The 27,021-nt window shown below is 42.7% G+C and overlaps 2 protein-coding genes across 2 annotated transcripts in view; one reads left to right on the top strand and one right to left on the bottom strand.

Annotated features, from left to right (window-relative positions):
* Nucleotides 1–10,260, top strand: part of Fastkd1 (FAST kinase domains 1) — a 28,992-nt gene extending 18,732 nt beyond the window's left edge. Inside the window, exons 10-14 of the mRNA XM_059259179.1 lie at nt 1,431–1,562; nt 2,060–2,173; nt 4,868–5,006; nt 6,091–6,205; nt 10,077–10,260. Of these exons, the coding sequence (XP_059115162.1) occupies nt 1,431–1,562; nt 2,060–2,173; nt 4,868–5,006; nt 6,091–6,205; nt 10,077–10,172 (596 nt within the window). The 3' untranslated portion in view covers nt 10,173–10,260. The remainder of the gene's footprint in view (nt 1–1,430; nt 1,563–2,059; nt 2,174–4,867; nt 5,007–6,090; nt 6,206–10,076) is intronic.
* A 3,138-nt stretch (nt 10,261–13,398) lies between these two features.
* Nucleotides 13,399–26,144, bottom strand: Klhl41 (kelch like family member 41). Its single transcript, XM_059260623.1, has 6 exons — nt 25,027–26,144; nt 21,463–21,620; nt 21,248–21,355; nt 18,099–18,284; nt 16,455–16,601; nt 13,399–13,528 (listed from the first exon to the last, which is right to left on the bottom strand). Exons 1-6 carry the CDS (start codon nt 26,134–26,136, stop codon nt 13,417–13,419), a joined length of 1,821 nt encoding a protein of 606 aa, XP_059116606.1. The 5' UTR covers nt 26,137–26,144; the 3' UTR covers nt 13,399–13,416.
* Between the last annotated feature and the right edge of the window lie 877 nt (nt 26,145–27,021).

The raw sequence follows: 27,021 nt of genomic DNA, 5'->3' as shown, positions 1-27,021 counted from the left end.
ACTGCAGAAAACACAGAAAATGATATCAAAGTTAGATACTGTCACTAATTCTACCACCAAGTAAAACTCCCTTCAATGGGCGGTGCTTTCTTTTCCTTCCTTTAATTCTTTTGTTTGGAAAGAATAGAGCCCACAGAGTCTTGCATGCTAACCACACACTCTACCAACTAGGATGCACCCCGAGTGCTTGAAGAACTTCTTTTGTGTCTTACTTTTGGTCTCATATAAATACTTACGTATCAAAGTATGTTTTTAAACGGATGGAGATCTTAAATTTTTTTTTTTTTTTTTGGTTTGTTTTTTTCGAGACAGGGTTTCTCTGTGTAGCTTTGCGCCTTTCCTGGAACTCACTTGGTAGCCCAGGCTGGCCTCGAACTCACAGAGATCCGCCTGCCTCTGCCTCCCAAGTGCTGGGATTAAAGGTGTGCGCCACCACCGCCTGGCCTTTAAATTATTTTTTATGTTGCTGTTTTCTTTGAACTATATTCTGAACAACTTTCCATATAATAAAATATTTTGATGTCATATTTTTACTGGATTCATGGCATATCATTATATAGCTGTAATAAAACCTCCATTATCTGAAACCAGGAACTCCTTTTCTAAAAAAAGCAGCACTGTGGATTGATTTTAGGGCCTTGTGCGTGAACTTCGGGCATGCCACTTTAGTTATATCTTGGGACTCTTAGTTCTTATTTTATAGTTTTCCGATTCATTACAAATAACGAATGTTACACATGAACCATGGATTGTTTCTTATGATAAATTCCAAAATATGGAAGAAGGTCAATGAAAAATCTTGGTAGCATTTTTTTTAAATGTAGTTTTAAAATTCACAAAATGTAGAAATCCTTTTTTTTTTTTTTTCTTTTTTTGGTTTTTTTGAGAAAGCTTTTCTCTGTGTAACAGCCTTAGCTATCCTGGAACTCACTTTGTAGACCAGGCTGGCCTTGAACTCGCAGAGATCTGTCTAGGATTAAAGTGCTGGGATTAAAGGACTGTGCTATTATCTCCTGGCAGAAATCAATCTTAAACATGTTACCAAATGTATCAACTTAAAGATGTGACACAGCTGGGCGGTGGTGGCGCCCACCTTTAATCCCAGCACTAGGCAGAGCCAGGCGCATATCTGTGAGTTCGAAGCCAACCTGGGCTACAGAGTGGGTTCCAGGAAAGGCGCAAAACTACACAGAGAAACCCTGTCTCAAAAAAACCAAAAAAAAAAAAAAGATGTGACACATTCATAAATGAAGTGACTTTCTCACGGTAAAGAATGTATCAACTTAAAGATGTGAGCATTCACAAATGAAGTGACTCTCTCATGTAAGAGTTAAAGTATCAACCAGCAGTGGGGGTCATGATATGAAGAAATGAAGTTTCTGTTAGGTCTGGGCTATCCAAATCCATTAGTAATTTGTTTTTCATTTCAGTTTTACCTTCAGCTCTAAGTGCAAGGGTCCAGTTTCGCCTTATGGAGTTAAATAGAGCAGTCTGCTTGGAATGCCCTGAGTTTCAGATCCCGTGGTTTCATGATCGCTTTTGTCAAGGACAGTATAACAAAGGTTTGTTTTCTTTTGGGAAGAGAGTATAGTTAATTCCAGAACAGATTATTAGATAATACATTGTTATCACCATTAAATCTCAATATGGCCAGAGTTTCCAGGAGGGACTGTGGCTTGTTAAATACCCTTGTGAGTGGGATTCATTTTGCAGGAATTTCTTACCTAGAACACCGACCGCTCGCGAGCAGGCAGTTATCTCCTATTGAATTTTGAGCTTTTCCACACGGATTGCATTAGGCTCTTACTGTCTTTACGTCTGTGTGCACCAGTGGTTGCACACACAGGCGAGTGTGGAGGTCAGAGGACAGCTTTCTGGAGTCAGTTCCTCCTTCCAAACAGCACCTTAGGCTTGGGGTGGTGTGGGGGACCTCAGGCTGGGGGGCGAGCCCTTTACAAAACTGCTGAGCCACCTGGCCAGCCCTGAGGCTCTGGTAAAAAAATTTATTTTCCAGTTTGTAGAGTTAGGATGGCTTTTAATTTTCATAATTTTTCTAAAGATATTGGTGTCATGACTGGAGCACAGCAGCAGATCTGTAAAATGCTAGCGGAAGTCCTTGGAGGACTCAGATGCGTAAAGGCTTCCACTCTTTCAGCATATTACCACATAGTGGGTAAGTCACCAGGACATGAAGCTCCTTTGGACCGAACTCAATTGAATAGTCTCCTAATTAACTGGGACTTTAGAAAGGTTTGCAATTGTTTGTAAAGATTATTTTTATTTTACGTGTATAAGCGTTTTGCCCACATTTGTGAAAGTGCACCCAGGATAGCCTTAATACTTACATCGACCGTAAGAGGGAGCCCTATCCCGTGGAACTGGAATTACCAATGGTGGTGAGTCACCTGTGGGTGCTGGAAACCCAACCCAGGCCCTCTGCAGTGCTCTTCCGTGATCTTTATCACTGAGCCATCTCTCAAACCCCAGGTTTATAATTTCTTTTCAAATTTTTATTATGAAAATTTCCAAACATACAAAAGTAGACAAAAAAATAAAATGAATTCTCAAGTTCACTCCCATGGCCCACCTTTGATAACCATCAATATTGCTGTTTTCAGAAAAAAAAAATAAAGTTAATCTTCATCAGTGCTAAGTAAAATCCAGACTCAGATTCACTAAACATTGTTCTTGCTGGGCAGTGGTGGCGAACATCTTTAATCCCAGCACTCGGGAGTCTGGCCTGATCTACAGAGTGAGTTCTAGGACAGCCAGGGCTACACTGAAAAACCAAAACAAACAAAACAACCAAAAAACAAAAACAAGATTCTGTCCAACCTGGACATGGTGGCACATGCCCATAACCCCAGCTTCTCTGGAGGTTTAGCTAAGCCTGGGCCGCAGAGCAAGACCCTATCTCAAAACCAACCAAACAAAACCAAGCACACAGCAGGACTTTAGGGGAAGTGTGGCCTCTGCTGCTCTTCTCCTGCTGCTTTCCTGTTCAGAGAGGCTGCTGCATCTTCTAAGGTAATGAGGACTCTGCCCGCATGAATGAATCACCTCCTAAAAATACCATCACATTGGGGGTTAAAGAGACCATCTGTCCTAGTTAACTTTCTTTTCTTTTTTTTTAAGAATTTATTTTTATTTTATGTGCATTGGTGTTCTGCCTGCATGCATGTCTGTGTGAGGCTGTCAGGTCCCCTGGAACTGGAGTTACAGACAGTTGTGAGCTGCCATGTAGGTCTAGGAATTGAACCCAGGTCCTGTGGAAGAGCAGTCAGTGTTCTTAACCACTGAGCCATCTCTCCAGCCCCCCCAGTCTGCTTTCTCTAGCTTTAATAAACACGACCCAAAGCAACTTGGGGAGAAAAGGTTTGTTTCATCTTACAGCTAGTAGTCTGTCATCCAGGGAAGTCATGGCAGGAACTTGAGGCAGGAAGTGATGCAGAGTGCATGGAAGGTGGTAGGAGGCTTTGAAACCTCGAAGCCTGCCCCCAAGGATGCACTCCCTCCAGCAGGGCCACACCTCCTAAACCTCCTCAAAGAGTGCACCTGGGGACCGTGTATTCAAATGCCTGAGAATATAGGGAACATGTCATTCAAACCACCACACAGAATAAGGCTGGGAGCTGTGGCCTATACTGGTAGTCTAGTTATGGAAGAAGCTGAGGCAGGAGGATGACTTGAGCCTTGGGATTCTTAATCAGCTAAGCAATATAACAAGAGCCCATCTCAGAAATGAAAAAGCAGAATAATTTACATTTAATATTATATAGCCTTCATGGTTGTTTCTTACTTTTTTTTTTTTTATTTATTTGTTCAAGTTGGGATCCAAACGTTGCATTTGGTTAATTTGTCTTTTTTTTTTTTTTTTTCAGTTCTGTTTTTCTCCCTTTTTCCCCTCTTACAATTGATGGGAAAATGTTTTGTCATCTAGACTCTTCTGATTGAACCCTTTGGCGTCGTTTGACATGGTCATGTTGCTCTTACCTTTCTGGTAAACCAGCAGTTAGAGGTGGATGCTTAATTGGATTCTAGCTTTAATTTGTCTTTGGCCAGACTGTCTCACAGGTGGCTGTTTCTTAGTGCATCGTATCAAAAATGATCACTCATGAGTGGGTTTGTAATATTCTTCAGGCTGGTTCATCTGTGAGACAGTTCCCTCATGAGGGTTTGCCCTGCCGACTTCAGTAACCATTGCCAGTCTCTCCTTGCCTAAATCTAGCATCCATAAGGGAGGCCAGAATAGCGAGTTTCTGCGTGTACCGTTCCTTCTACATTGATTGCTTCATTTTGTCTCCAAAAAACAGTCCATGTCAACCTAGTTCCTGTCCATGCAGTTCATATAGGAAGGCTTGTCCTGGTTTCCAGATGTGCTGTCTTAGCATCCTCAGATGTGACCGAGAGACTTAAAGATGCTAAAATAAAACTTTTTTTTGAAACTTAAAATGTACTAGTAAAACTTTTTTTTTTTTTTTTGAGGCAGTCTGGCTCAGCTGGATCCTAACTTGTCATCCTTCTGCCTCAGCCTCCCAAGTGCTGAGATTACAGGCATCCATCACTATGCCTGGCTTAAAGCAAAACTCTTTGATATGATTTGACTTAGATCAGTGCTAAGTGTAGCCAGCTATGTGCTGTAGTTCATTAATCCTTGCTTGGTATTTATTGATTTTCAAAGAAAAATACCATTGAACAATACCTTACAAAATGAGTTGGTTAATCAGGGAGCTATATTGTTCTTTTTGCTCTTTTAAATACATGTGTGTACATACAAATATAAATAAATATGCTTAAAATATACTTAAATTTTTGACTGCTAGAATTTACCTAATTTATACTATTGATTCTTCTTTTTTCAAATAAGATTTTGAATGCGTTTTGGATAAACGAAAAAAGCCTCTTCCTTATGGAAGCCGTAGCATCACTCCAAGGAAATCATCGAGAATATACTGGGAGTCAAATACTTCAAGAGCTGAGTCAAGGCTCCCACCAGAGTCTGAGAGGTAATTGACATTTTCGTCTTGGGGTAGTGTTTGAACGGTTCTGTTCGGCATTGTGTTACAGCCTCTGTCATTAGGTCGGTAGCTTTAGCACCTGCTACCCAAACATCCCACACCATGCGTCTCTATACGTTGGTCTGTCTTGTACCTTCCACCAGTCAGTTTCCTTCACATGGGCCAGTCTGCGTGACCAAGCGGTGACCTGGTTATCCTTAGCCAGGGGCGCAGGGTTTCCTTCTTTGTGGTCCATGCTTCTCTGCTTGGGAGAGCACTTGGTCACTTCTGTGTTGCTGCTGTGCTCACACATCCGTTCAGACCATAGCTCTGTTGCTTTGACTTTATGGGTAAATTCTTTATGGAAGAATCTATCTCGTAAGTGCATGTTGGACAAACAAACTCACGAGCGTTAGGAGATGTTTTGCTATATAGTTTCTTTAAGTGGAAAGGTTTGACTTTCGTTACTAATTTCTTAAGTAGAAAATAATTTGGAGCTGGGTGTGGCGTGTGCTTGTCTTCCCAGCACTTGGGTGGTAGAAGCTAGAGGGTCAGTAGTTCAAGGCTAGCCTGTATTAGTCACATTTCTATTGCTGTGATAAACACCGTGTGCAAGGCACCTTAGACAAGGAGGCTTACGGTTCCAGAGGGACAAGAGTCCATCACCATCAAGGCAGGAAGCATGTCAGCAGGTGGTATGGCCACCGGAGCGGCTCAGAGCTCACATTTTGAACCACAGGCAGAGACCCACAGGCAGAGACCGAGGGAGCAAATGGAGTGGCGTGTGGCTCTTGAAACCTCAAAGCCCACCCTTAGCGACATACTTCCTCCAGCAATGCTACACCTCCCCAAGCCTCTCCAAATAGAGCCACCAGATGGGGACCAAGGATTCAAATTCGAGAGACTGGGGAACAATCATTCAGACCACCACACTGGGCTGCTTGAGACTGTCTCAGAGAATGAACAAAATAAAAAGCCTCCTTTTGTACTGATTTATAGTCATTTAGCCTTTGTTAGTTTATACGAATACATTCTTTTCCCTGAAGGGCTTGTGGTTACTGGTTTTGGAAGTAAAGATTTTTATTTTTTGTAGGATTGCTTTAGACTTTTTGGATGTAAGAGCCTATTGTTCAAACATTCCTCACTTAAAAGGAAAATCAGCTATGAAAAAGCGACATTTGGAAATTTTGGGCTATCGTGTTATTCAGGTATGAAACAGTCATGTAATTCAGCCTCTATAAGGGCATGGTGGGGTGGGTAGGGCCAGGCACGTCTATGATCCCAATGCTGAGTGGGCAGAGATAGGTGGATTGCTGGAGCTTGCTCTACCAGCCTAGCTGCTGTCCCCTGAGAGACCTTGTCTCAAGGGAATAAGGCATAGAGTGATAGAGCAGGGCACTGTTTGCTCTCCTGGCACACATGGGCATGTGTACCTGCATGCATGTGCGTAACACATAACACACACACACACACACACACAGTAACACATAACACACACACACACACACACACACACACACACACACACACACGTTCTCTAAGGCATGGTGTACAGGCCTGTAATCCCAGAACTTAGAAGTCTGAGGCAGAAGAATCTCAAGTTTGAGGCTAGCCTGTGCTACATTGCAAGTTCAAGGCTAGGCTCGATTCCATAGTGAGAACTTGTCTCAAACAAATGAAGAGCTGGTAGTAGTGGCTTTGCTTTCAATTCGAGCACACACACACACACACACACACACACACACACGAACACAAACACACGAACACACGAACACACACACACACACACACACACACACACACACACACACACACACACGAAGCAGAGGCAGGTGGGTGAGGAGCCTGGTCTATATATTACATTATAGGCCAGCCAAGGATACATTGTGAGACATTGTCTCAAAAAAAAAAAAAGTAATTTTACTGATTTGCATATTTATTTTTTGCATGCTAGACATTATGGACAGGGTTTTAAAAGGAAAAGGTAGTGTGCCACACCTAGAATATGTAGGGGAAATGCCTGTTGTTGATGTTGTGGGAATGGGAATGGAGGGAGCTGTGAGGCAGAACATGTTTTCTAGACAGCGGCAGGAGGAAAGCTCCACGTGGCTCCCCGAGTTCAGAGGCTGTGCTTCAGGCTCTCCTCCGGAGGCTCCTGCAGCCTTGCCAGTAAAGCTCACAAGTCTGTCCTCTGTTTACATAGGTTTTTAAAGACTTACTGTAAAAAGTGTGTGTGTGTGTGTGTGTGTGTGTGTGTGTGTGTGTGTGTGTGTGTGTGTGATTGTGAGTACGTGCAGGTGAGTGCAGGAGTTGAATCCCTCAGGAACTGGAGTTACAGGTGCTTGTGAGCTTCCTGACATGGGTGCTGGGAATCGAACTTGGATTCTCTGAGAGAGCAGTATGTGATCTTAACTGCTGAGTTATCTCTCCAGCCCATGTATATATTATTGAACATTATGTAAAATCTCATTGATTTCAAATAAACGTGCAATATAAAAATAAACTTTTTTGTTTTTTTTTCGAGAAAGGTTTCTCTGTGTAGTTTTGGAGCCTGTCCTGGTTCTCACTCTATAGAGCAGGCTGGCCTCGAACTCACAGATTTCCGCCTGCCTCTGCCTCCTGAGTGCTGGGATTAAAGGTGTGTGCCACCACCGCCAGGCAAAAAAATAAACGTTTTTAAGCTAATTTTTTTTTTTTTACATTATTATACCATTTAAATCCTTGACTACCTTATATCATTTCTTCAAAATCAGTTAGCAAGGGTGTATAGTGTATAGAAAAGTTTTGGGTTTTTTTTTTTAATGCAGGCTTTCTCTTTTTAATTGTCCTGGCTGTCTTGGAACTCCCTTTGTAAACCAGCTGGACTTACACTCACAGAAGAAAAGCATTTATTTATTTATTTATGTTTGTTTGTTTATTTGGTTTTTCGAAACAGAGTTTCCTCTGTGTAGTTTTGGTGCCTGTCCTGGATCTCGCTCTGTAGACCAAGCTGGCCTCGAACTCACAGAGATCCGCCTGGCTCTGCCTCCCGAGTGCTGGGATTAAAGGCGTGCACCACCACTGCCCAGCGAAGAAAAGCATTTTTAAGTGAATTGAAACAGGAATTTTTCAGCCTTTATTATAAGATGGCTTAAAATGTTACAGAAGTCATTTCATTATTGTTTGGGGAGAGACTCACAACTCTATAAACAGACTACCCTTCCTAGCATTAAAGCATGACAACCTAAGAAATGGCATAAGCATGTTTACTCCATGCTTAGATCCCCCTGCAGCACATGCATGCGCATTTGCAAACATGTGCACAGCTTAGCAAATTAAGAGCCCAGTTGAAATGCTGGAAGCCTGCTGCCAGCAAAAGGAGTCTGATAAAGCTATGGTTTCTTTCTTCCCCTTTTAAATTTTTAAATTTATTTTAGTTTTTTAAAATGTATTTTTATTTTTTATGGCTGTGGGTGTTTTGCCTATCTATTTATATGTCTGTGCAGCATATGTATGCTTGGGGCCCAGGGAGGCAAGGTCAAGTACTGCTTATAATTAGCTGTGAGATTAAGGAGATGCTCATTCAGGCTGGTTGCGTGCTTTTTTGTTGTTTTGTTTTGTTTTAAATGCTACTTTATGTATATGGGTGCTTTGCCTGTATGCATGTCTGTATACACATGCCTGTCTGATGTCTTCAGAGGCCAGAAGAGGGCCCTGGATCGATCCCTGGAGCTGGAGTTACAGCTGTGAGCCACCCTGTGGGTGCAGGGAGTCAAACCCAGTGATTTTTAACCACGGAGCCATCTCTCTGTCTTTCCCATTTTTTTTTAAGTGGGAGAAACAGTAGGGTTGAGACATGGTCACATGCTGTAGCCATGCTGGTCTAGAAGTCACTATGGTTTTGCCCAGTCTGGCCTTGAACGTGTGGCATTCCTTCTGGTTCAGCTTCTGGTGTGCTGGTATCTCGGCTGTGAGCCACCACACTTGGTTTCTTTCCTATTGGAGGGGTGGGGAGTTGGGGAGCTAATCAAATAACAGGCTTTTATTTATAACATTCCTGGAGGCTGAGAAGTCCCAGATCTAGGGCCTGTCAGAGGTGGTGTCTACGGAGAGCCTGTTTCTGTATCTAGATGGTGCCTTCTGCCTGTGCCCACCTTAATTTTTTAGCACACACACACACACACACACATACACACACACACACACACACACACAAATCAGCAACTACAAATACTGGGTGACAAGTCATATACACACTCTTGGCTCATAACCTTAGAGACCAATAAAATAATTTCTACATTTTATAAATCTCCGAAGCTATCGTTTAGAAAGCTTGTATATCCCTTCATTAAAAAGAGCTGGCCCCAATGGCACGGTTGTAGGAGAACTGGCTCCACCCCTCGCCTTAGGGGGTCAGCCCTGGTGCTGCTGACTGACCAGCTCAGCTCTCACCCAGGCCCATATCCTGGGCCTTGCCTTGGCCCACCCTAACTTCTACCCCATCTATGACCTGGAGTGTATGAAGGGACCGGTCGTGCCATAGAATCTCCAAGACTGGGCAACATCAAGATATCTGAGAGGAGTTTTGGTGAGGATGTAGTGATGACGGTGTGCCAGAGGCCAGAGGCCTTGAACCAGCCCACTGACTCACTGCAGGGAACATTGGTTGGCCGGGCTGATTGGACAAAAGGGTGTACCATGTGACACACCGCAGCTCCCAGTGCCACTAGGACAAATGAAGATGGGTTGGAGAGGCGAGAAGGATGGAGGAGTGAGGTGGTTTTTTTGTTTGTTTTGTTTTTAGTTAATTTGTGTGTGGGGTTTCTTTTGTGGCAGATGCTGCAGGGTGAGGAGCAGATAGGGAGGGGCTGGGAGGTGAGCAGGATGGGGTGCATGATTGAAATTCCCAAAGAATCAATAAGAAATTATGTTATAAAAATAATTTCTACGTTTTTTACATTTTATAAGTCTCTGAAGCTATCATTAGTAAGCTTATATATCCCCTCATTAAACCAATAGGGAGCTCCATCTAATGGTGGGGAAATCAAATTAAAAACACTTGCCGTTTGCTTTTATTCAAATGAATGACTTACTTTGCAGGTCCCTTACTTTGAATGGAACTCTATGGCACTGTCAACAAAGGATGCAAGGATGGACTACCTGAGAGAACGTATATTTGGAGCAGACAAATCATGACTTCATTTCAAATGACTGCAGCATACCACATTTGTGTTTCCTTAAGTCGCCTAACTCAATTAAAAAGTGCTAAGTGCAAATATTCTGAGTTGGGAACCTGCCTGACATGTTTGGGAATAACAAGAGATCAGTTGTGGTTAGAGCAGATCAAACAGGAAGTGGGTTGGGAGTGTAGAGAAAGGTCAGAGCAAACAGTCAACAGTGTATGGCCGCATGGCTCCTCCAAAGGAGGGAAGCCATTGCAAAGTTTTAAGCAAGGAATGCTAAGAACATACATATTTTGTATTATTTAAGTATTTTAGTTTTATTTTTTATCTTAAGTAGTCCTGACTGGTCTTAACCTTGTGGCCGTCCTCCTGCCTCTGCTTCTGGAGTGCTGTGATTACAGGTGTGTGCCATGATGTCCAGCTAAGAACTGTATTAATAAGTGAGTTCATCCCAACACTCTGGAGGTGACATAGGAGGACCGCTGTGAGATTGAGGCCAGCTTGTGGTAGTACACAGTGAGTTCCAGGACAGCCTAGGCAATAATGTGACAGTCTCAAAACACCCACCCCACCCCCCAAAAAAGAAAAAAAAATTCTTAATGCACAATTTTAAATTGTCCTATTTTTTTCTTCATGTACGAATGTATTTTATTTTGATTAAATTCAAATCTCCCTTTCGCTCCCCTCCCCCCCTCCCCGTGTCCCTCTTCCCCATCCACTCCCCCCCCCCCCCCGTGTCCCTCTTCCCCGTCCCCTCCCCACCTCCCCGTGTCCCTCTTCCCCGTGTCCCTCTTCCCCATCCTCTCTCCACCTCCCCGTGTCCCTCTTCCCCCCCCCCCCCCCCCCGTCCTCTTCCCCATCCCCTCCCCACCTCTCCGTGTTCCTCTTCCCCATCCACTCCCCTCCTCCCCATGTCCCTCTTCCCCATCCATTCCCCTCCTCCCTGTGTCCCTCTTCCCCGTCCACTCCCCTCCCCACCTCCCCATGTCCCTCTTCCCTGTCCCCTCCCCACCTCCCCGTGTCTCTCTTCCCCGTCCCTGTTCCAACTTCGTGTCCTTCCCCCTCTTTCTCTAAACGTTTGTATATGTAACCTAGTGAGTGCATTTAGGGTTGCTGCATGCACATGGGTAGGTAGAGGCCTGGCCCTGAAGAAAGCAGACTTGCTCCCCTGCAACTGCTATGTCTTCTAAACTAGGAGTGGGCCTGGTGAGCCCCATTATCCATGCTTGAATGTTGACCAGCTTGATCTTGTGCGGCTTGTCTTGTGTGGGCAACAATAGCTGTTGGGAGTTCACGAGTGCAAGTGCCTGTTACTCCAGAAGACAGTGTCTGGCTCTTACAGTTTTCCACCCCTTCATCTGGGACATTCCCTGAGTCTTGGGTGAGAGGGTGTGACACAGACCCATTCCTTTCACCAAGATGGGGGTCTATGGGAAGAGAAGGTGGGATGTGGGCTGATGTTGGGACAATCTTGAATTTGTTCAGATGTGTTGAGTTTAGGACACTTTATCAGCACCCAAGTGGAGATGACCTCTCAGTGAGTTTGGAGGTCACAGAGAGGTCTAGGCTTCAGAAAGAAGTGTGAAGTCGTCATTGGTATTTGGCACCATGAGACTACATGAAATCACTTTAAGCTGCTATTGGAGAAGAGTGTGAATGGAGGGCAGATGTGGGACTGTTCCCTCAGGCACTCCAGCATGAAGAGACCAGAAAGAAGAGCCAGCAAAAGGGGCCTGTGAAGGTCCACCCATACACAGATGTGTGGTAGGACCCAGGCGGTGATCAGTTCGTGACCCACATTGCTGAATCTGAGGCTTACGGTAGACTGAGGAGTCTCTAGACACACACACACACACACACACACACACACACACACACACACACACAAGAGTGAGTGTGGGGCCTTAGGACCCTGCAGATGGAGTCTCACTGTGTTTCCCAAGCCTCTGAAGATGCCAGGCTTTCAGACATGTCCACCACACCTGGCTCAGTTGCCTCTCCTGCTGTTGGGGATCTAGCAAATATGCAGCCCTTCTATGGCATATAAAGCTAAAAATGAACCAGTGACGACCTGCCCTTCCTCACATCATCTGCCCCAGAAGTTTAAAGGTCCCCCCCCATTACAGCTGCTGTGCTTAATGTTGTGAAGGCTACGATTTATTGGGTTTTTAATGTAAGCATTTTATATTTGGGGATGGAGTGATGGATCAGCAGGTAATGCTTGCCTCAAAAGCTAAGAACTAGAGTTCAAGTCCCTGGAACCCACAAAGAAAGACTGGCATGTAGCGTGCGTGCCCCTACAGGAAGACGGGATGCAGACAGGAGTGTACCCAGAAACTTGCAGACAAGCCAGCCTGATGTCCGCAGTGGAACAGCAGCAAAGAGACCATGGCTCTAATTGGGTGGGAAGTGAAGGCTGACACTTGAGCTTGCCCTCTGACCTTCACATGTGCACTGTGGCATGTGCAAGCATGCACACACTGTCTGCAGATACACACAAAAACATTACATTTTCATTTGGACATAATATGCCAGGGTCACAAAAAGAAGAAAGGGACTGGAGAGATGGCTCAGCAATTGAGAGCACTTACTGTTCTTCCAGAGGACCTGGGATTGGTTCCCAGCACCCACATGGCAGCTCACAACCACCTCTAACTCCAGTCCCTGGGGATCCGAAGCCCTCTGGTTTCCTTGGGCACCAGACAGGCATGTGGTGGTGCACAGACCTACACCCAGGCAAAACACCCATACACATAAATAAAAAATCTAAAAGGGGTGGTGGGAGGCCACTTGGATTTGATTAGACACTTTCCCCTTCAGATGAGACTCATTTATTATACTTCTTAAACAGCATTTCCAATCATCTTCATTATAATGCACAAGATTCCTATCATAGTTCAAAACATGAGAAAGGTTTTTGTTATTCAAACATTTCTTTAGAATGTAGACATATGCATTTCATAGATAATAGAAAACAAGTGTAAATGTACCTTAAGAATACAAAGGATGAGTAAACAGCTCAGATTTAGAAAGCTCACTTCTTTGAGTAAAGTTTAACAAAAGTATATTGTTCAACTGAATACTAAAGTTCTTAGCAAATGGTTTTATACTTTATACTCAGCACCAGAAAAAGCCGTGACTGAGATTCTACATAGAGACTCTACATGAATCATTGTACAGGCTTAAAGAAAGACAATAAATTATAGCCCTCATGTCCCAACAAGCCACCTCTCAAACCATTGTTTTTGTGACCTTGTTTATAGTTTAGACAGTTTGAACAGATTTAAGCGTGTTGCTAGGCAACTAGCTCCAGAAGCGTAACGTATTTCCTTCAACATCCCAGCCCATTCTTTTTTATCATCTTCATACCTGATGGAAGAAAAAACAAAAAACAATAAGCCTTTAATGAGAGCCTTTTATGAGTTTCTTTGTGTTCAGTATAAAAATGGGGTATCTAGGGGAATCCCCACTGCTTCCTGCCAGACAGGGTGCCTCGCCTGGTAGGTAACAGTTGAATTCCTTTCAAAGTATGCCCACTGTGAATGAGCATATACCTGGACCCTGGCCATTGTATTGGAATTGGATTGTCCAGAAGAAGTAACGGACGGCTGAGCAGCTCATCATCCACCGTGGGACTGGTGAAGATTGCTGGTGAAGAGCCAGGAAGCAAACTCTTATGAGGGAGAACTCGGGGGCAGGACTTAGCCTGGATTGCGATTTCAGTAGTTCCCACCTACTGGTGCCTCGTGTATCACTTGATCCAGGGTTGACCCCTTCCCCTCTGCTGTTTGAGGGCTGTTCTTAGACTATGCCCTTGCCTCTCATTAAGAACTGATGGTCTTCATCTCTGAGTATTCAAGGTTACAAAGATACAATTTGCATTGCCTTAAATGTGTGCTTGACATCGTGCTGGAATTTGAGGGCAGCCTGGGCTATCCATAATGAGTTTGAGGCCAACCTGGGCTATAGGATAAGATTCCCATCTCAAAATACAATGGAAATGTATTTCACACATGACAATAGAAGGGTTGATAGGTTTAGAGTGTGGACTGCTGAGGGTGTGTTTTTGTTTTGTCCCTTTGACACACAGGTTCACTAGGAGGCAGTACACAAGTGAACCTGCCTCTAGGTCAATAGCACTCAGTTTATATAGAACACTTGCCAATCACTCAGAGAGGGCTTGTTATAATTGTTGACTCCCACTGCCCAAAGGTCAGGCCTGAGAATCTGCGTTTTCAAGCCTTGATTTTTATTTTATGTGTATGGGCGTTTTCCCTGCATATATGTCTGTGTATCATGTGTGTGCAGTGCCTGCGGAGGCCAGATAAGGGAGTTGGATCTCCTGGGACTGGAGTTAAAGATGGTTGAGAGCTGCCGTGTGGGTGCTGGGAATCAAGCGTGGTCCTCTGGGAAGAGCAGCCAGTGCTCTTAACCTCTGAGCCACCTCTCCAGCTCTGAGAATCCACATGTCTAGCAAGCCCAGCTGTTGTTGACACTGCTTTGAGGACTGCTACAGTAATCACAAGTTCTTGAGTTTGGCTGCATGATGGAACCACCTGGAGATGCTAAAAAACACTCCTGTCCAGTCCCTCCCTAGAGATTGAGTTGGTCTGATGTGTGACCTAGAGATGTGGACTTTTTGAAAACTTAGAAAGTACTGCAACAAAACTTGAGACTAAAAAGTGAGTGTCATTTGTTCTAGACCCAAACCAGCAGGTGCTCCATTCCCTGCTGGTGGACTGCAAGGTGGATAGACTAAATGTAAGTGTACCAACCTATCAGCTAGGAGTCTTGTTAAAATGCCACTTCTGATTCAGGAGGTCCCAGGTGGGGTCTGGGAGTCTGCGTCTCCAAGCAGCTCCAAGGGATGCTGCTGCTGCTGCTGCTGCTGTTCTACAAGCCATACTCTGGGGAGCATGGCACTGATCCAGCCTTGGGAGTGGGGCTGGCTTTGAAGCTGATGGGAGAGCATGATCGTGGCTGATTCTAGGAGAGCCTGCAGCCTGGACTCACTTAGGCTGTCCTTAGGCACCCAAGACTCCCTCTTGTAAGTCAGACATCAAGCACAGTGCCTGGGCTGGCTGTAGGAACCACTGAAGAATCCTGATGGTGGCCTGTCAATCACTAGACGCCCTGCACAAGACTGTCGTCTCCAAATAGACTTATGCTCCTGTGACCTCTGGGATGTATCTTGGTTTCCATTTGATATTTACTGTATCTGACACTATGGTAAAAGTGTTCCCTGCCCTTTAAAAAACATTCTTTGACTAAAATAGTTCAGTTGAGTAACCACTGCATACTTGGGAGAATTGCCCAGCAGCTGTCTGGGTGGTAAAGTGGATTGCTACTTTCACTTTTTTTTTCTTTTTAAACAAGCATTTACTATCTGAATCATCAAACGGTGGGAAGAATAAATTAGACTTAATGGACTCGTGACCTCATTTCTTCAGTGCTGTTTTCTTTCTTTTTAAAAATAATTTAAAAATTATTATTATATTTTTAATGTGCATTGTTGGTGTTTTGGCTGCATGTATGTATGTCTGTCTGTGTGAGGATGTTAGATCCCCTGGCACTGGAGTTACAGATAGTTGTGAGCTGCTGTGTGGGTGTTGGGAATTGAACCGAATTGAACCTGGGTCCATCTAGGAAGAGCAGTCAGTGCTCTTAACCGCTGAGCCATCTCTCCAGCCTCAGGTGCTGTATTTTCTTAGGAGATGAACTACTCTGAAGGAAAGTAAACCACTCTGCCCTACTGAGTCACTGGACCATTACACTCTTACAGCTAGGATTGGGCAGAAAAGCTCAGCTGTCCTAGCTCACTTTACAATTAAAGAAACCTGCCTAGGGCTGGAGAGATGGCTCAGCAGTAAAGAGCACTGGCTGTTCTTCCAGAGGGACCCAGGTTTGACTCCCAGCACCCACATGGTGGCTCACAGTTGTCTGTAACTCCAGCTCCAGGGGATCCAATGCCCACTTCTGACCTCCAAATGCATCAGAGATGCATACAGGCAAAACACCCATATACATAAAATAACATTTTTTTAAAATTTAAACAACAACAAACCAAGAAGCCATTCTGGATGAGTTCTTTCCTTAATCTCGCAGCTAACCAAATCACAAGGCGTACTTGATCAATACGTGGCATATTCAAAAGTTCAGCTAGGCTTGAAGTCTATAGTTTACCGCTGAGAAGTAGCTTGCATGATGGGAAAAATCTGGCTCATTTACTGCAAACTTGCTTATCAGTGATCTGACTTAATACTTGGGTCAAAGAAGTAGACTGAGGAAGACTTACTTCCATATGTCATTGACTTCAGTGGGCGCAAACTCTTTGGATTCCAGTTGAACCATCGCGAAACCGCCGATGGCATACAGGGATCCAGCCAGGCTCACGAGACTGATGGAGCTTCTTTCTTGAGGAAATTCTGTCATCACTTCCCATCTAGGTATTTTATTGAAAATGCAGTCAACATAAAATGGACAGACATACACCATTTTGATGTAATTTTGTTATTTTTAAAGGGTGTCTGTGTGTGAGTGTGTGTATGTGTGTGTGCACGCATGTACACACATCAATAAATAGGTATAAAACTTATTGAAGCCCACTAGGATTTCTAGTGGCTGTACCCAGCAGGACTGCATAAGAGGTTGATTGAACCATGGGCCTGGGTACCAGGTGACTGTAACTAGCAAGGGGGAGGTCTTTTGCTCAACCCCTTGGCATTGTTATAAATAGACCTTTGGAATAAAGTTCTGGGCCGGTGGATAAGGATCCCGGCCCACCCGAGTCCATCCTGTGCTTTCTCTCTGTTCTCTCTCCATTCTCTATCTCTTGTTTCTCATTCCTCAAGAGTTCCTGGGGTAAGTAAGTGTGGGAGTTGGTCAGCTACAAAAACTAAAAACACAGAGGGTTTATAGTTTTGTGTGCACGTTTACACTTTTTTTTTTTTTTTTTAAATTTTAGACAGGGTTTCACTATGTAGCTCTGGCTGGCCCAGAACTCAAGAGATTTGTCTGCCTCCACCTCCCTAGCACTGCCAATCAAAGGCATGCCCCACAGCGTCCAGCAGAGTTAAGCTTTTTGTACTGGAGCATTTAGCCCTATTATCCAGTCTTCAGGAACATCATTTTTAATTATTACTTAAGTTTAGTTCCTTGAAAATTCTTTGTGATTTGCAGATATCAAAATCATTTTGAAATCATATATATTTGGTTTCTCAAAAAGGTAATAACACTGCTCTAATTTTTTCAACACTAATGCAGAAATACAAAACATACATACTCACCCAAGTTGTGTAAGCTCAAAAATTTAGAAAGGCTAGTTTTATATAAAAATATCAGTCAAGTATCTTTTCACATTAATCCAAAAACTTAAAAGTAAAAAAAAATTAAGAAATTTATAAAGCACTCATCATTTATGAGTGTTAATTGTTAACAAGTGAAAATATTTTTAAATTTTTATTTGACTTTTCGAGGCAGGGTTACTCTGTGTAGCCCTGCTGTCCTGGAACTCACTCTGCAGATCAGGCTGACCTCGAACTCCAGAGATCCACCTGCCTCTGCCTCCTGAGTGCTACGCTTAAAGGCATGCGCCACCACTGCCCAGCCAAAAATACCTTTTAATTTTTAAACTACATGTTCCCCATCAATTCTCTTAAGGCATGTATACCCATCTTTGTTCATGCAGCTTTTCAGAGATAATAATGCCTTTGCTAAATGACTAAGTGTATAAGGTTAGTGCAGCATCAGGCAAAACTGTCAACATTAACTCATGAGTCAGACATTCCAAATGACAAATACATGGTGTGGGGAGCTGGACACTCTTCCTCTTTCACCTAAGGCTCTCTGGCTTTCCCTTCCCATGCTGCAGAAGGAGTAATTGCCACCAAACGCAACAACTAAATGTACAAGACTCATACACTGTAGCAAAGCGACTCACTTATTGGTCTTGAGGTCGAACGCTTCAACCGATGCTGAAAGACCGTCCTCGGTGACCCCTCCCGCGATTACAATTTTGCCTTTATGGATCGCCACTCCAAACATGGAACGAGGGGTCTTCATCGGAGCCAGATCTTTCCAGTCTCCCTTTTTTGGGTTATAGATAAACACCCTGTTTGTACACTTTCTGTGAACATAAAAAGACAACAAATGTTCCTTTTAGAATCTTCTTTTTGTGAAAGCAACTTTAATAATCTGGTTTTTGTTTCTATGGAATACATAGTACTTCATTTAAAGGATTCTGGGACTGTCTGGGGCACAGGATGTTGTTTAGAGGCAGAATACTAATGAAGGATGTGTGAGGCACCAAGTTCAAATCCTGAAAAAAATTTTTTTCCACCGTGTTCAGTCTTGTCTATGTAAGATCCTATATTTACAAACCACTGTGACTGTAGATTATATAAGTAATCATGTAAGGTGATGAATTATGAAAACAGCTTTATATGCTAAATGCCATAGAACATTTAGCACTTGGACTCATCCAAATTATTCTCAGGATTGACCTTAGGGTTTCTTTTGTGGTTTTTTTTTTTTTTTTTTTTTTGAGGCAGGGTTTCTCTGTGTGGTCCTGACTGTCCTGGAACTCACTCTGTAGACCAGGCTGGCCTCAAACTAGAGATTCTCCTGCCTCTGCCTCCCAAGTGCTGGCATTAAAGGCATGCACCACCACCTGGCTTGGACCTTAGGGTCTCTTAAAGTTGTTCATAACTGGTCAACAGTTCTGGATTCCCAGTAGTAATCAGTTTGGTAAGGCCAAGAAACAAACAAAAACCCTATTGTGAGAATAATTTTTCTTAATCTGAAAAAATACTAGACATAGCATTTCCTTTAAGACTTGACTATGGCAAGGCTGGACAGATGGCTCAGTGGGTAAGAGCACTGCTGCTCTTCCAGAGGACCCAGGTTCAATTCCCAGCACCCACATGGTGAATCACAATCATCTGTAACTCTAGTTCTAGGGGACTCAATGCCCTTCTGGCCTCCAAAGGCACCAGGCACAAACATGGTACACAGACATACATGACACAAAAATACCCCCACACATGAAATAAATATCTAAAAAAAAAGACTCGACTATGGCAAGGTCTTGTTAAGATCAGAATAGAGAATCATATTCACTAGGGCCATTCAGAGCTTCCCCATCCCTGTCCTTGGGATTGGCCTCAAGCCTTCCGTGTTCTAAGTGCTATGGAGCCACAACCCCAGCCTCAGCCCCTACTTTTAGCTAATAATTCATTTCAAAGTTCTTGACTTTGACATTTGCTAAGCAATGCTGTCTAGGTACTGAGATTCTCAAGATTAATACATTATTAGTGGCAGACCTGAATGCTTCTTATTGACATTGATTTTCTGATTACTAATATTATCTGAAGGAAATAATTTAAATCATTGTGGCAGAATTCCAACGTTTCTAAAGTCATAACACACTGAATAGAAATTGTTCATTTCTTTACTCAGAGAAAAAGTCCAAATTAAGAGTGCGTTTACTATATATTTCTTATATATAGTCTTAATTATTCACTTGATGGAAATAGCAAAGATTAAGGAAGAGATTTAATTTCAGGATATACTATCTGTGAATATGGAAAGATAGAATAAAAAATCATTGCATGTTAGGTCACATCTTCTGTGTTGTATTTTATCATTTTAATTGGATAAAACTAATTCTAGAATACAGAGTTCTTTACTGACACAGAAGCTCATATATGACTTTCTTCTTGCTATGCCTATATATCTTTTGTTTTTTGTTATTGTTTGTTTGTTTGTTTTGAGATGGGGTCTTGCTCTGTCACCTAGATGGTCTGGAAATCCTGGGCTCGCATGATTCTCTGGCCTCAACCTGGAACTACAGGTACATGCCACCGTGCCTCACGGTACCTTACAATTCAGAATTTTGGTTACTTTCCCATGGTTGGACAGCTCTATTAATAATTAGCCTGGACAAATGATAAACCAAATAAGGAAGGGTACATTTTCTAGGATGGGAGATGTCACCCTGTAGGCAAAAGATGATCATTTTACTAGATAGGTTACTGACTTAACTGACCTTGGGAGAGCACTCTCTGAGATATAAGACTGTTTTTCCCAACTAATGACAATCTGTCTAGAAGCCAAGATAAGTTAATACATAAAATGTAGCCTGGTTTTCTCACAAGGGACTAGACAGAAGTAGTGAGTGGGAGACCTGGGAGGGAGTGAGTCACCAACATGTTGCTGGGGAAATAAACTGCCCTCTTTTTAATTACTGTGCTTTTCAGTTTCAAACTGATATAAATTCTCTCCTATGCACATAAAGTACAAATCCACGTTATTTTCTGTTTAGTATTTGGCTAAAGAGTATGTGGTGGTGCACGCCTTTAATCCCAGCACTCTGGAGGCAGAGGCAGGTGCCTTGTGAGTTTGAGACCAGCCTGGGCTATAGAGTGAGTTCTCGGGCAGCCAGGGCTACCCAGAGACACCCTGGATGGGCACGTTGAAAATTTTTAGCCACTGGGGCTGGAGAGATGGCTCAGCAGGTAAAGGCACCTGCCCCTTCAGCCTGATGACCCAGGCGCAGTCCCCAGATCCCTCTCGGTGGAAGAAGAACCAGCTCATCAAAGTTGTCCTCTGACCTCCACATGTGTGCTGGGGAAGTGCACCCCCACATTATCTATACACGAACACTAATAATAACAAGATAAAACAAATTAAATGTTTTCTACTTATAGTTAATTGAATAAGAAAGACTACTGGTCTTAATGTAGTAAAAATGTGGTTATAAAGTAGCTAAATAAAACACTGACTGTGCTCCTACATGCTGCTAGTCTCCTATTGGGATGCTCATGGTTAAGTATTGTGCTCATCTGGCAGTGTGTGACATTCCTACCTATTTGGTCTAGTGACTTGAAAACATCCTTTTTTTTTTTTTTTTCCCAAAAACCATTACGATGTCCCCTAATAACTTCAAAACTGTATTTGCAGTTTTTAATCTGCAAAATGTGATGTGAGAGCCAAGTCCCATTTCAGTATGTAGTCTGGAAAAAAAAAAGGGCAGAAACTCTTGCAATACTCACTTGGATATAAATCAAAAGGAACCTTTAGGGCACTTACTTGTCATCTGTCTTCCCACCTAGACAGTATATCATCCCATTATGTGAGATCACATTATGGCCATAAACTTTAATAGGAAGATTTTTCACTTCACTCCATTTTGCAGCCCTGAAATTAGATGATAACAGAATTCATGTTCCAGCTGGTGCAAATACGAATTTGTTGTCAGCATGCTTAGGGAACAGGAATGTTATAGGAATATTATGTTAACTTACACAGGATCATAGCATAAGACGGAGTCTAGGGAAGCCTCTGTCTGAAGGTCTTTGCCGGCAACCACATAGATTTTGTCATCCACCTCTCCCAGACCAAAGAGACACCTGGCTGATGGTAGAGGTGGAAGTCCGACCCACTCAGATGTTATGCTATCAAGCTGCAAAAAAAAAAAAAAATGAGTTATGAAGATTGATAGAAAAATGTTACCAGGTGTAACTAAAAAGCACACAATATTTCATGTATTGTTTAAAATTTACAGAGACGGTCTAAGATCTTGTAAAACTACGATCCTAAAGCATCATATTTTAGCTCAGAATTACTAAAAAGAATGAGAAAATCTACTTGGCCTATGAAAAAGTACCCCCCCCAAAAAAAACCCAAGACATCAAGAAAGGAAAGAGAATAAAATAGAATTGTTAGGTTCGTTAGAACTGTGCAGTCTCTTGTTAAATTTTCTTCTGAAGTGGCCTTGTTGAGTTTTGAAACAAGGAATCTTAATACTTTTGGGACACTGGGAAAGACATGTCTGTGGCAGGGGTCACAGTACATGGATGGCCCCTGGATGCTATATTTAACACACTCCCAAAGCCAGCACCCGGGACAGCTGGACTTGTCGCTCAGTCCACAGACAACTGAGAGTCTGGACAGTATCACTTTTCTGTCTTTTAAACATGGCTAGGTTCCCTGCGTTTTATTGTTTTTGGATACAGGAAAATACTCATTTCAATACCCTCATTTTGAGTGGAGTCACCTTAAACATCCTGCTTCTGGTTTATGCTAAGAAGTAACCCGGCTTGTAGCCAGCCCTGCGACGGCCCTGTTAGTGCCACACTCGGGTGATTCTAGCCTGGCTGGCTTTACTTTCTAAAATCTGAACGTACTCCTTTTTGCATTTTAGGGCAACACTGTCAAGGAAGCTCCTTCTGAGTGGTGTGGCTGCAGCTCCGTGGGCCGCTTCTAGGCAGCCGAAGAGAAAAGCATCAAACTGAGATTCCCGCAGACCTAGTGTAGCCAGGAATGGGAAAGACTCGGGTAGCGATGGTAGCGACATGGAGGGGCATCTGTGGAAGCCTTTCTGTTTCTGGTCTAGTAGTGCCAGTCAAAGGAAGTACTGAGACCAAATGACAGGCCATGCCATGGGTTCATCGCTGTGTGCACAGTGTTGGCTTTGCAGACACTCATTTCAGCATCTAGATTGTGACTATATAATGTTTACACTCTTGAAAAAAACAACTTTGGTCAAGAAGGTATCACAGGGCTCGGTGGGGTGGAGATTCCATGTGCAGAACCTGAGGTTCGGTTCCTGGCACAGCCACAGGTGGGGTGGGGAAAGTACTGTGTAAAAGAGTGGAGATCACAACAAACACTGATGGGAGTCTGACTGTGAAGGGCTTTGCACAAAATGCTCCGACAGGAAATCTCATTTGGTCTTCTGGGTTAGGCGCTTCATCATCAGTTTTACAGATGAGAGGAAACTGAGTCACAGAGATTAAATCACTTGCCTAACTTCACGTGGCTTTTCAGGTGGTTTTGAATACCATGTTGTCTAAAACTATAGTGTTTTGTTGTTTGTTTGAGACTGGGTTATGCAGCTTGGGTACTTTTTTTTTTTAATGGACCAACAGCTACCACAGTCCCAAACCTGAGGGCCCAGTTCCCATATAGACTGCAGTACCTACCTTGGTCTCTTAGCGTGGGAACACTTTCTGCAGCAGATAGATGATCAGCAGGTTGCCAGCCAGCCCCTTTAGTGGATGAGTTCTCTAGATATTTAACCCTTCCAGATCCCACTTACCTCATTGTTAAAAGTAGGGCTTATACCTAGACTATCTCAAAGCTTGGTGCAGTCTACAACTTGATGACTCTATTAATTCCACGGAGGGGGAAATAAATCTTAATAAGGCCCCAAATTCCCATAGTCTGTTTGCAGCATATACCAAATATCAGTTCACTCTGAACTTAACACACCTCACACATGCAACCAAGCAGAAAAACACAAAGCCTGAGATTCTCATACAAAGCTCGTATTTATGGCTTTAATTCAGGCCTCTTGATCTAGGTTTGTGCCTTTTAGAAGTGACAAGGGAGTTGTGCCCTTCCAACTCTGTATAACTGTTTTGGTGGCTCATGCTTAGACGGGTAATCTCACTTGGAAACTACAATAAAGGTAAAAGGAAGTAATAGGATGGAGAGAATAAAGGTTACAATGAGTACTTAAAAATAAGGAGAGAGTGGGCTCTGGATATATTTTTAAAAGGGGTGTGTGTGTGTGTGTGTGTGTGTGTGTGTGTGTGTGTGTATGTGCATGCAAACTCTAATAATGAGCTAGGTCCTCAGCCTGATAGTCAGTATACTAATATGAAGTGGAATAAAGCCTGCAGGAGTGTTAGAGAATTATTCTATCTGTAACTGTTCCTTGAATCTATGATTATATATCTGTCTGTCTACTTCATGCCTACCTGTCCATTTGTGTTTTGATAGTTTTCACTTTCTAGATATATTTACAATTGTTTTCATTGGATTTGCCCTTTCTAAAGTTAATCTGAATTTGAAATTAAGGCTTAGGGAAATTTCTGGGCCACATTCAAATGCTTTTGCTAGAACTGGAACTTAGAAAATGAAGAAACATAATTAGTATATATTATTACTCTATTTTGTTGAGATTAGAAGAGTTGGCGAAAGGTAGTAGTCTGTGAATGTATGGTATGCTGTGTACTTTGAAAGCATGCAGTGACTGTGGTATGATATTCTACACTTGCTTATCTCTGCCCTTTCCAATTTAAGTGCCCCAAAACCCCAGGCTACGATTAGCTATGACCTAAACAAATTCTTACTGAGCTAACCACAAGCTATGAAGTATTGATACTGGCAATATGTTGCATGGTAAGTAACCGAGTGAGTCATAAGCTGCTAGGTACAGCCTATTGATGAAACAAATTCTCCTCAAATAAACTAAAAAGGGTCCGTTAGTTAAGGAAGATTTGCTTTCCTGGAAGTTTTATGGTTACATCAAACAGATGATTAAGTTATAATAATATCTACCTCCAACTCTGATCAAATAAATAATATCATAAGCAACACCTTCTAAATGCAATTTAAATAGTGATGCTGGTGGAGGTTTTTTCCTCAGGTAACACAAAGTGTGCAGAATATGTACAAGAGTCCTTTCTTTTTCATTAAAATCTTTTATACAGTAACAAAAATAAGAAACGAATGCTACTTCCCCAAACCTCCTCTTAGAAGGAAGAAGTAGAAAAACAGACTAATTCCTACTTCCTGGCAGTGTATAAGGCACTTTGGTAAAGGTAAGTAACTGTTTAGGAAAAGATCCTAACCTATTTGAAGAACTAGAATTACCGGCAGCTGTACATCATTTAGGGTCAAAGCCTGGAGAGAAAATCTTGAGTCGTGAGTTAGATATAAAGACTTCCTTCACTATACCTTTTACTAAATATTAAGTCAAATTGAGTATTTCTGCCAAAACTCTTTTAAGTCTCCAAGTGTAAGAAAGCACTACGTAGGCAGCCCCCCACAAATTCACAACGGGCTAACAGCTTCCTTACCTGGAAGAAGTATGACTGTAAGGGCTGATCTTTATTTTCTTCATCCACATACAGTCCTCCCACCACGTAGACCTGATTTTGTTGGGTAACAATACTGGAATGATTTCTGGGGATCTGCTCTGCTAGGGCTGTAAGGTAACACTCGTTTTCCGTGGGGTCGTAAGCCACAGCAGCTGTGTCGTTGACCAAGAGGATGAGATCTTTAACGAACATGCCGTGTCTGGGAATATCATTCAGGTAACCAGGAAGCAAGTCTTCGTCACCAACATCGCCGTTCACCTCGCCTGTCCCTGCCTTCTCCGCATTTTTGCTAGGTTCCGGGAGTTTGCCTGCGAAAGCATCTTTTAGAACTTTGATTTTTTTCTGGACTTCTGGGTTGCCTTTAATTATGTCATCCTTCTCGACATGATCTTTGAAGTATTTTTCTGCCATAAGGCGAAAACGAATACAATCAAACACTTCACTGAGACTTTTCGCCCTGTTTTCTTTGTCTGTCCGAACCCATTTCATCACGGCCTCAAACACTACTTCCTCCTTTTCTACATTGAGACTGTCATTTGAAATGACCGAGATCAGTTCCTGCGGAGACAGCTGCATGAAGTCTTCCTCCTTACAAATCTGCACAAAACGATCTGACACAAACTCCCGGGCAGAAATGGCGAGTCTCGGGCAGTCGAGAAGCAGCCCCAATCTTAGGATGGCCAGACAGTTGCCGGGAGCCAGTCTTTTCTGAAGGTAAGACACACAGACGGTGAAGACTGAGGGGATCTGGAAGCGGCTGGACAGGGCGAAGATGTCTTGCACATTTCCGTCATTGAGATCGATACTGGCAGAGTACAGATATTTGATGATCAAATCCAGGATAGCAGGATCCACGTTATCTAGCACTACCTCCTTTTTTTTCTCCTCCTCAATTTCAGACAAAAAATACTCACGGAAGTAAGGACTACAAGCAGACAGTATCAGTCTGTGGCAAGGAAGACTTTTGTCACCTGCTTTTAAGGTGCAATCGATGAATTTTTTCTCTTCCAGGAGATCTTTTAGACCATCCTGAAGAAGGGTGGATTGGTAAAGCCGGAGTTCCTCTGCAAGCTCCCGCTGGGAATCCATTCTGTGAGGAACCTGGGTAAGGAAGGGGACACTGAGGGTCTTCGCTCCTTGCTGCACACAGGTCTAGCTGTAAAAAGGCGGATCGGTGTGCGCTGCGCGGCTTGAAGCCTCTGCAATTTAATCCCACCGGCTAAATATAGACTCCAGCTCTAAGGACGGGAATTTAGGAGAGCTGGTTTGGAAGGGAGACTTGTTCAGCTGTCTGAGATTGAAAGTAACAACTGGGGCTTCTGGTCACTAAGGAAACTGCTAAGAAACAAGACATTCAGGTGAAGCGGAAAGCTTTGAAATATAGAAAGCTTTGGAATATATGTTAATAAAGGGCATCCACAAGGAAGTGCTTACTGAAATAACGGAAAAATGGATCATAAAAATGAGTCACTCCTCTAAAAATGGCCTAGTGGCAAGCTACTTGGCTGTCTGAATTAATGATGCCAAGGTCAAGAATATGAGGTGAGTTCATTTCAATTCTCATAAGCTATGAGTCCAATGGTTTAAAATGTTAAAATGCAAAATGTTATTTTCTACTCAGAATTTTCTTTTTCAAGGAGAAAACATAAAGATGTTTATGTACTTAATAGTTTTAGATAACCTTTTAAATATACCTCCATCATAACTGAAATAACAAATGCAGAGAAACTTAATTTTCTAAAATATTCTAAATTATCTTTATTTTTAGGTAGGAAAACTATAATTACTACTGAATTATCAAATTCATTCACACTCTGTCTTGCCATACAAGGGATATGAAGGGACAAACAATAATACAAAAAAGTAAAATAATAATCATTAAGTCTTTGGGGAAAGAAAAGACCTACGTACCTATGACTACTGGGAATATTTTGTAACTTTAAAGGCTAAAAAGGTCCTTTCATGAAATAAAAA

The sequence above is a fragment of the Peromyscus eremicus genome, chromosome 4 (assembly GCF_949786415.1).
Source record: "Peromyscus eremicus chromosome 4, PerEre_H2_v1, whole genome shotgun sequence".
Lineage (NCBI taxonomy): Eukaryota > Metazoa > Chordata > Mammalia > Rodentia > Cricetidae > Peromyscus > Peromyscus eremicus.
The sequence above is the reverse complement of the archived record's forward strand: the minus strand, read 5'-3'. Positions and strand labels throughout refer to the sequence as shown.

Bases quoted from the DNA above. Each gene is read 5' to 3' on its own strand.
- Klhl41 (XM_059260623.1), bottom strand. From the start codon at position 26,136: ATGGATTCCCAGCGGGAGCTTGCAGAGGAACTCCGGCTTTACCAATCC. The intron at 16,602-18,098 runs GTGAGTCGCTTT...TAAAATACCTAG, and splicing joins TTCGACCTCAAGACCAATAA to ATGGGAAGTGATGACAGAAT. The intron at 13,529-16,454 runs GTAAGTCTTCCT...TTCTTCCATCAG, and splicing joins GAAGTCAATGACATATGGAA to GTATGAAGATGATAAAAAAG.